The sequence below is a fragment of the Ictidomys tridecemlineatus genome, chromosome 10, assembly GCF_052094955.1.
Source record: "Ictidomys tridecemlineatus isolate mIctTri1 chromosome 10, mIctTri1.hap1, whole genome shotgun sequence".
Classification (NCBI taxonomy): Eukaryota; Metazoa; Chordata; class Mammalia; order Rodentia; family Sciuridae; genus Ictidomys; species Ictidomys tridecemlineatus.
The window spans coordinates 123,698,647-123,707,264 of NC_135486.1; the positions used below are offsets into that span (position 1 = coordinate 123,698,647).

At 49.9% G+C, this 8,618-nt stretch overlaps 1 protein-coding gene across 2 annotated transcripts; it reads right to left on the reverse strand.

The window, feature by feature from the left end:
* Positions 1-3,860: 3,860 nt before the first annotated feature.
* Positions 3,861-8,107, reverse strand: Bckdk (branched chain keto acid dehydrogenase kinase). 2 transcript variants are annotated; one of them, XM_005323881.5, is made up of 12 exons: positions 7,974-8,107; positions 7,057-7,422; positions 6,869-6,937; positions 6,667-6,777; positions 6,334-6,381; positions 6,133-6,252; positions 5,952-6,050; positions 5,675-5,748; positions 5,221-5,349; positions 5,052-5,141; positions 4,418-4,576; positions 3,861-4,317 (listed from the first exon to the last, which is right to left on the reverse strand). In XM_005323881.5, exons 2-12 carry the CDS (start codon positions 7,249-7,251, stop codon positions 4,173-4,175), a joined length of 1,239 nt encoding a protein of 412 aa, XP_005323938.1. In that variant the 5' UTR covers positions 7,252-7,422; positions 7,974-8,107; the 3' UTR covers positions 3,861-4,172. The 2 variants fall into 2 exon arrangements, with proteins under 2 accessions (XP_005323938.1, XP_021581200.1); XM_021725525.3 differs by lacking the exon at positions 5,221-5,349.
* Between the last annotated feature and the right edge of the window lie 511 nt (positions 8,108-8,618).

Genomic DNA, 8,618 nt, shown 5'->3' on the forward strand with positions numbered 1-8,618 from the left:
AGGATTTTTAGCTCCGGGTCAGCCGTGCGTGGGGGCGGAGCCTCGCGTCTGGAGGTGGGGTCTGTGATGTGGCAGAAACTAATTGGTTCCTGCGGCCTGCTCTGCTGCGCTGCTGCTGTCCGTAGGCCCGTGGTGAGGGTGGGCCTGAGTTCCTGATTTTCTGTGAGGTGACAGTTTTTCCTAATGTGATGACTCAGTTATTTTTTAAAAGGCTCTAATGCTGCCAAAATGTGTCAGTTTTCAGGGGTGCTGTCCTCACTAATGGGACGAAGCCAGAACGGTCTCCTCGGTTGCGGAGCTTCGGGATTAAGTCTGGAATTAGCAGTCCCCCACTGCGCGGCTCAATTGCGCAGGCTTAGTACCGGCCACCTCATATTTGAAGATTGAAGAGACTGCTTCTCTGTTCAAGGTGGGAAAAAGATACAGTTGAGGTGGAGAAAGAACGGGTTTCCGGGGTTAGTAAGTAGCTTCAAAATAAAGGCAGCGGATACAATGAAGAACGTCTTGGCTATGAGTTAAGGAATCTTTTGAGTTTGGCACCTCCTCGGGTAATATGACAAGTATGTAGATGCACTGAGAATCGGCAAACTTAAACCGATGTGTGTATGTGTGTACATAGATATATACACATACATGCTTGTATATCTCTGTATGGTTAAGCTATACAGAACTGTATAAACCATAACATCTTGTCTGTATATGAAGCCGAACATTAATCTGGCGCCAGACTGCTTATTTAGCATCACATGACCCTGATCTTCCACAGTAATTAATTTAAGTATTTTTTCTACTGTTATCCCAGTGGTGATCCGCAGAAGGGCTACTCTCTCTAGCCTGATCGTTGTATAATAGGCAGGAACTACATGTGGGCAAATGAATAAATAACAATAGCCTTAGGGAAAAAAATGATCTTTTGTCTTGTTTTGTTTAGTATCAGGGGGCATTCGACCACTGAGCCACATCCCTAGCCCTGTTTTGTATTTTATTTAGAGACAAGAGTCTTGCTGATTTGCTTGAGGTCCCCACTAAGTTGCTGAGGCTGGCTTTGAACTCACATTCCTCCTGTCTCTGCCTCCCAAGCTGCTGGGATTACAGGCATGTGCCACTGCAACCGGCTACTGATGTTTGTTGAGATTTGCAGAACTAAGAAACACTAGGTGATTTGGCCATAAACCTACACCTGTGAAAAGGTGCCTACCAATATGTGATCACCCATCTCCTATATGAACTGCCTCTAAATTGGCTTCCTGGCAAGATGTCTCTTTAGGGATAAGAATCTCTATCATCTTCTAGTCAGCTAACTTATTAGAAAAAAAGTTCTTTACAATGGTATTTTCTCTCAACTAATTGGCTTCTGTCATGAGGCAAGCAGACTAAACCTGTGTGAGGTAGCTCATATAACAATGTATAGTGCTAGGCAGAGTAGGTACTCAGTGAACATTCTCTTTAGCCATCCTTTGAAAGTTCCTGGATACAAAATTTAGTTACTGGACTTCAAAACAATTCTTAGAAGAGTAGAATTCTTGGGGCCTGAGGATGGGGCTCAGAGATTACAGCACAAGCAAAATCTAAGAGGTGTCTGTAGGGTCAGAAGTGGGAATGGCTTTAACTTAGCCTTTGTGAAATAAATGAAGGAGTTGAGGGTGTAGTAAGAGTTCAGTGTCTGGCAGCATAAACAGAAAAATGAGTCAGGAAGGAGTTGCTAGGTGCAGTGATGCACACCTGTAATCCCAATGTAATCCTGGATGGCTGAGACAGGAGGATCACAAGTTCAAAGCCAGCCTCAGCCACTTAGTGAGACCCTGCCTCAAAATAAAAAATAAGGGTCAGGTTGGGGAAGAACCAAGTTGTAATGCTCTCTCCCATTCCAACCTATCTTTAGAATTGTTACCTCACTGATGCCTCACTTAATACTTCACCTGACATCTTCAGGTATAGATGATGTTCTTTCTAGTTAATGATTAGCCTAAGCTTTATAAATCTCTGATCAAGGTCACTGTATCAGCCTTTTCACCATGCTTCCTCCAATCCAATGGCAATTAATGATGCAAATCTGACTGTTCCTTCTGGAGCTTTGTAGGGCTGCAATTTGTTTATGTGTTTTGTTACTGGGGATTGAATCCAGGGCCTCTTTGCCACTGTGCTACATCTCCAGCCCTTTTAATTTTTTGAGACAGGTCTCATAATATTGTTAGGACTGGCCTTACACCATCGCATGCCTGTAATCCCAGCGGCTCAAGAGACCGAGGCAGGAGGATTGTGAGTTCAAAGCCAGCCTCAGCAATTTAGCAAGGCCCTAAGCAACTTAGAAGACCCTATCTCAAAATAAAAAACAAAAAGGGCTGGGGATGTGGCTCAGGGGTTGAGTGCCCCTAAGTTCAATTCCTGTTGTTTTTTTTTTGTTGTTTGTTTTGTTTTTTAAAAAGGCCTTAAACTTGTGATCCTCTTGCCTCAGCCTCCTCAAGTCACTGGGATTATAGGCATGTGCCACTGCACCCAGCCCAGATCCTGAGATTTTTTTAATTTCTGTATGTCCAGATTACTTGCACTGTCCTTCCAAAGGCTAACACCTGAGGCTCTTTGACAACTGTCTGAGGTCTTGCCTGAAAAAGCTGAAAACAATTTTCAACCCAAGTTTAAATTCTTTCCTACCCCGACTTCCCAACACAGACTTTAACCATTAACTATCAAGTGTAGGAATTAATGAGTGGAGCTTAACTCTCTTACTTTTACCGTAAGGCATAATTTACTGGCCCTGGACTTTAGCCCAAGATCACATCCTTGCTTGGTTTCTCCCCTTCTTTCCTGCCTCTCCTACTCCCTTTTGGAAGACACTTTCTTTACAAATCACTTGGACATAAATCCTCCTCTCAGGGTCTGCTTTTAGGGAATCCAAAGTAAAACATCCCTTCCTAGCATAAAACCCACCAATGGATCCCTACTGCCTCCAGGTTAAAGCCTATGCTTCAAGGCCCTACACCTTTTGGTTGCTGCCTCTCTCTCCAGTTCCACCTTTTGCTCTGCAGCCAGCAGGAATTTCAGCATACCAAGGCATTGTGGTTTCCCACCATCTGCCACTTGCTGTCTCCCCTCAGTCTCCCACCTCCATCACCCTGTGGGGTAGGAGATGATATAGGCCTACAGCCTCAGGAAGTTAGCTGTCAGGGCTCAAATGTGAAGGCAAGAGAAAGAGGTCCAACTCTTTTCCCCAGTCCCACCAGGCAGCCTCTCCGGCCTTTCTTCCCTGACAAAGGAGGTAGGATGCTCCCAACTGAGTCTTCACTAGAGTTACTCTTCTCACAGGAAGTTCTGCCTCAAGTCTAACACTGAGCCCTCTTATTATCTGGAGTCCTTTCCTTTTTCCCAAGTCCCTAACTCTTGCTACTAGGGCCCCACCTTCCTCTGTAGTGGGGCACCAAGTCTCTGCTGAGGCCTGCCAGGACACAACCTTGTGTTCCTTTCTTGGCAGCCACAGATGCAGCTGGCAGGTGGTATTTTTAACCTTACTCAGGCACAGGAATCAGGTGGCTCTGGGGATTGCCCAGTCTAGTGACCTTCACTTCTAAAATCTGTGACTTCCATGAAGGGAAGAGTCAGAACTCTGCGTTTACCTAGGCCTTCAAAATTGGCTGGGACCCAGAAACACTTGTTAAATGAGATGAATGAAAGATCTTTGGTTAAGCTGCCCTCACTCCTGCTAAATCAAACCAGGAGACTTGGGGCCAATTGTACTCCTGTCTACCAGGTTTCAGAACAGTTAGAAACTGGGACATGAACTAGTTAAACCCAAGAACTCAGGGAATCTGAAAGGGGACAGAAATGAAAGTTTGCCCACCCTCCCCATATACAGGGCCCAAGAAGGCATTCAAAATGTGAACTTTAATAACAAATAACATGTCAAAGTAGGGGTTCCCCAGGAACAAGAATGACAGAGCTGTTGTTAGAGGCCTCAGAGGTCCCTGTTTCCTCCCCTTCAAGGCTGGGGGCAAGGAAGTAGTGAGCTCTCTTGAGAAGGAGTGGCACCCAGTTCATGTAAGTCCATCTGTCTTGTCTGGGGCCCTAAGACCCAAGGTGCAGCAGTATGTGGAGCAGAGTGTCACCCTGCCTGACCCAAGGTCCTGGCAAGGAGTGTGGCCCAGCTTGGGCGGGCAAGCAGGCCAAAGGTTGTACAGTCAGATTCGGAAGCTTTCCTCCCGGCCGTCGATGTGGCGGAGCCGCAGGTAGACATCTGTGCCAATGCCCTGCAGGGACTGCAGCTGCAGGGAACCACCGAGGTACTCGGCGTAGGCCCGTGATGTGGGCAACCCGAAGCCAAAGCTGGGGGTAGGCAGGGAAATAGAATAGGGAGCTTCAGAGGCCTGAGTTCCCTTGGGTTGTTCCCCATCCCCAGTTGTGCAGGCGGGTGGGGGAGCCTCACCCATGCATGGGTCCTGACTGGCCACCACTGTGCATGTCCAGGTGGCCGAAGAGTGGGCTGATTCGGGGGTCCTGGGTGCTGGCCTCAGCTGTAGTGAAGTGGTAGTCCATGACCCTATCCAAGTCTTTGTGAGCAATGCCTCCACCCCGGTCTGAAATTCTGGCAGGGTTTCAACAACATTGGCTCAGCCCAGGTTTGATAGGGTCTTACTCTACCACCCAAGGAAAGAGTGCTAAATTTGATTTCCTGTTCCTTCCACCCCAATATGGAATGTGGTCCACCTTGACCCTTGGGCCTTGTTTGTTTAACCAACTTTTCTCCATCCTCACCTTTGCCTGGGCCACTGCCTGCTTATACCTTCTCAAGGGATTTGGTATTTATTCTTAGCCCAGCCTCAAAGACTGGTTTCCCCATTCTAGGGCCCTCAGTTACTGATAGAGGCAAGGTCCTGGGAACCATAGCTGGCTGTAGATCCATTAATATCCAGTTCATGGCAATCTGAGAACCAAATAATATCTTTTATGACCAGGGTCCAAATCCCAAAGAGGGGCAGGTACTGGCTCAAGGTTCTACAGCAAAACTGTAAACTGCCTGGAACCCCCATCCACCCAGCCCAACCCCACTCAGGACAAACCTGATGATGAGATCAATATCATTGTTGGCAATGGTGATGACCACATCTGGAACATTGTAGGGAGTGTCTAGGTGGCTTTCCATTGTGGCTCTATGCAGGAAGGAAAGATTAGTAGGAAGTGGCACCACAGTTCCTATCTGGCCCCACCCAGTCAATCCAGCCTGCCCACCTCATGGCATTCTTGAGCAGCTCGGGCAGAATATAGTCTAACGGCATAGGAATGAAGGGGAAACGGGCAGCCACATGTCCATTGATGCGAACTCGGGGTGCATTGCCATACTTATGCTCACACAGGCGTCTGTGGATAGGAAAAGGGTTCAGATAGGAGCCCATAAAGTAGTGGTTCTCAACTGGAAACTAGTCTGCTCCCAAGGGACCTATGCAAGTCTGGGGAGAGAATTTTGCTCCTCACAAAATCAGGGGTATCAAGTCAGTAGAAGCAAGGGTTCCTCCTAAACATCTTAACATGCATAGGACAGCTCCCACTACAAAGAATTATCTAGTTTAAAATGTCAACAGTGCCAAGGTTGAGAACCCTAACCTAGATGATGCCCCAGGCAAGGGCTCAGAACCAAGAGTTCCCTGCCCCAAGACACCCATCCCTTCAGCCATTCTAGCCTCACCTGGCAAAGTCCACCCACTTTTCAATAATCTTCTTTGGTGAGAGACGAGTACAGATGATGCCAACAAAGTCGGGCTGGCAGGAGAAAGAAGGTCAGGACTAGCAACACCTCCAACCCCACCTTGGTGGCCAAATGCCTGCAACTCTGGGATGCCAAAGCTGCCCCAAAGCCTCTCCCCCATGACTTTGGCTTAGATTCCCAGCCCAAGGGGGAACCTGGCTCATTTTCCTCTCCTCACTTGACCTTCCCAGGCAGGTCTTAGGTTCCAAAGCCCCACCTTATCCTCATGTAGCGCCAGATGATGAGTAGCCAACATGCGGATCCCAAGCCTTGAAGTCAGTGTCTTGTCCAAGAAGTAGCGGACGAGCTTTTCATCCTGTAAAAAGCATGGCTTCTGAAACCTCATGCTCTTTCCCAGCGCCTTTATTTTGCTAGGCCCACACTTTGCTGCCACTGACCTCTATGTGCTTTCGGCTCTCACGCAGGCCTTCAGCTAACAGGGTCACTACATCTTTGTGGTCATCTAGCAGCTGTCGCACAAGCTGGCAGTATTGGGCCTCATCTGCCTGGTCTTTGATCTGCAGGTCACAGATTCATAAGCACAGGTGGTCCAACCCTGGTGTCTTAGTCCCTTACCGCCCTGCTCTGCCCAGCCTCACCGGAGGGAAGTCTGTCAGCTTCTGGAAAGCACGGATATACAGCTCATGCTGCAAGGAAGAAGTATGGGAATTCACAGGGCTGCTACCGGCACTGGGTAGAGAACAGCCATCCATGTGTGCCCATCTGGATCACCACCCAACCCACTTCAAATAGTTCCAACCCCCACTGTGACCTTTCCAAACTATATCAATATGTAGCTCTACCTTCAAAGGCTTGGAGTCCAGGGCCTGTGTGGCCCAGACACAGCAGGCAAGTCTGCCATTCTGGGCCCCAGGCTCCCTACTGAACCCTTGGGTGGTATGCACACTGATCAAAGATCCTTTCTACCTTACCACATGCAGTATGGTGGGGTTGCAGCCAATGATAAAAGGAAGGCTGCGGAAGCCCTTGATGCGGTGAGCAATCCTCACAGGTAGCTCCTGCTGCAGGTACCGGCCACTTTTCTATAAGAAAAAGAGGGCAGACAAGGCCAAGACCTGAGTGGCTGCCCTGAGCTCCAGGAGTCAAAGGGGAAACTGGGATCAGGAATCTTACCAGAAGGTGACTGCCATCCTGGGAGCGGCCAGAATAGAGCATCATGGTCGGAGTGAGGCGGACTGAGGGCTGAAGATAGATGGACCTTGAGCACTGGACCTCCAATATCCCTTCCCCACCACATAGCTCCTCGTTCCCTGAACACCTACTCCAGCACTTGACCCCTGCTAACCATCAGCACTGCGCACCTTCTCCGCTGCCACATCGATGGCTGATTGATTGTAGAAGGAAGTGACCGTCTTGGAGCGCTCCCGTGCCATCTCCACATGGTGTGTATCCGTGGCGGATGTAGAATGGGCCCGTATGGAGAGTGACAGCCCCAAGAGAGGCCGAAGTGAAGGCCCAGCCCGAGGGCTGCTCCCAAGCACCGACGCCAGTATCATCGTCTTGCTCTTTTGTCGGACTAGTCTGTAACTAGGCCTGAGCACCCAATAGATGGAGGCGACCCCAAAACGGGGCAAATAGTGTGGGTGGACAGAGGTCTTTCTTTGACTTCAAGGGTGAGGATCTGTCGAGGATGCTGACCAGCTCAGCCCCGGGAGAGTAGCTCCCATCTACCAGAGCAGGGTAAAGTGGACTTGTAAGGATCCGAATTCAGAAGACCTGCACCACTTCTCCACATGAGCACCGGTATCCTCAAACCTAAGCAATCTCTAGCCAGCCCTTCAGTCACCTCCCCAAACACAAGTTAAGCCTAGTCAATCTTGCTTTCCGGAGGTCCTATTCAATCTGAGGCTCTACCTGATGGTCTGGGGAGTCAGGCGAAGAACTCAAACCCATCCAGCCCAAAACCTCTCCCTGGCTTCCTTAGGTACAGGGGGCGGGGCTGACCCCTACTCAGCGCGGTCAGACCCGAGCTCCAGGAGCCAGGCCTGAGTACGTGCGACACAGCACTGTGAGCCAGAGAGCCAGCTGCGTAGAGGCTACGGACCCGGAGTCCCCATCTGAGTTTACCCCTCAGCGAGGTTTCTTGGTTCCGCCCGGGTTCCCCCCATATGGTAGATGGCAGCCCCTCGCCCATGCGCACTCCAGCGCAAATGGTGGCGGCTGTGGACGCGTGCTGCGCAGCCTTTGCCCGCAGGGTCTATGCAAATATTCCACTTACCGCGGGGCAAGAGCCAGGGCCCGGGTCCGAACGGAACCGCCCTGTAGACCTACGCGGCTACCCAAGCCGCCTGCGCCCTCTGCCGCTGCGACGTCGCGTGGGCTGTGGGCGCCCGATGCCTCCTGGGAGTTGTAGTTTGCTGCTGAGGACTCACAGCGGGGGCTCCAGTCCATTCTGGCTACATCCCGGTTTCCGGACCACTTGATAAATGGAGCTCCCTCCCGAAATTACCTGTGGCCTGTGGACTCTATTTTCTGCTTTATAAAATGGGCTCCCTCGGGGCTGGAGTTGTGGCTCAGCGGTAAAGCGCTCGCCTAGCGCGGGCGAGGCCCTGGGTTCGATCCTCAGCACCACATAAAAAAAATAAAAGTATTGTGTCCATCTGCAACAAAAATATATATATTAAAAAATAAAATAAAATAAAATGGGCTCCCTGGGCCCGGCGCGGTGGCGCACGCCTGTAATCCCAGCGGCTCAGGGGGCTGAGACAGGAGGATCGCGAGTTCAAAGCCAGCCTCAGCAATGGTGAGGCGCTAAGCAACTCAGTGAGACCCTGTCTCTAAATAAAATACAAAATACGGTTAGGGATGTGACTCAGTGGCCAAGTGCCCCCTGAGTTCAACCCTGGTACAAAAAAAAAAAAAA

Bases quoted from the DNA above. Each gene is read 5' to 3' on its own strand.
- Bckdk (XM_005323881.5), bottom strand. From the start codon at position 7,251: ATGATACTGGCGTCGGTGCTTGGGAGCAGCCCTCGGGCTGGGCCTTCA. The intron at 6,778-6,868 runs GTAAGATTCCTG...TTTTTCTTATAG, and splicing joins AGGATGGCAGTCACCTTCTG to AAAAGTGGCCGGTACCTGCA. The intron at 5,142-5,220 runs GTGGGCAGGCTG...CTTCCTGCATAG, and splicing joins CTGCTCAAGAATGCCATGAG to AGCCACAATGGAAAGCCACC.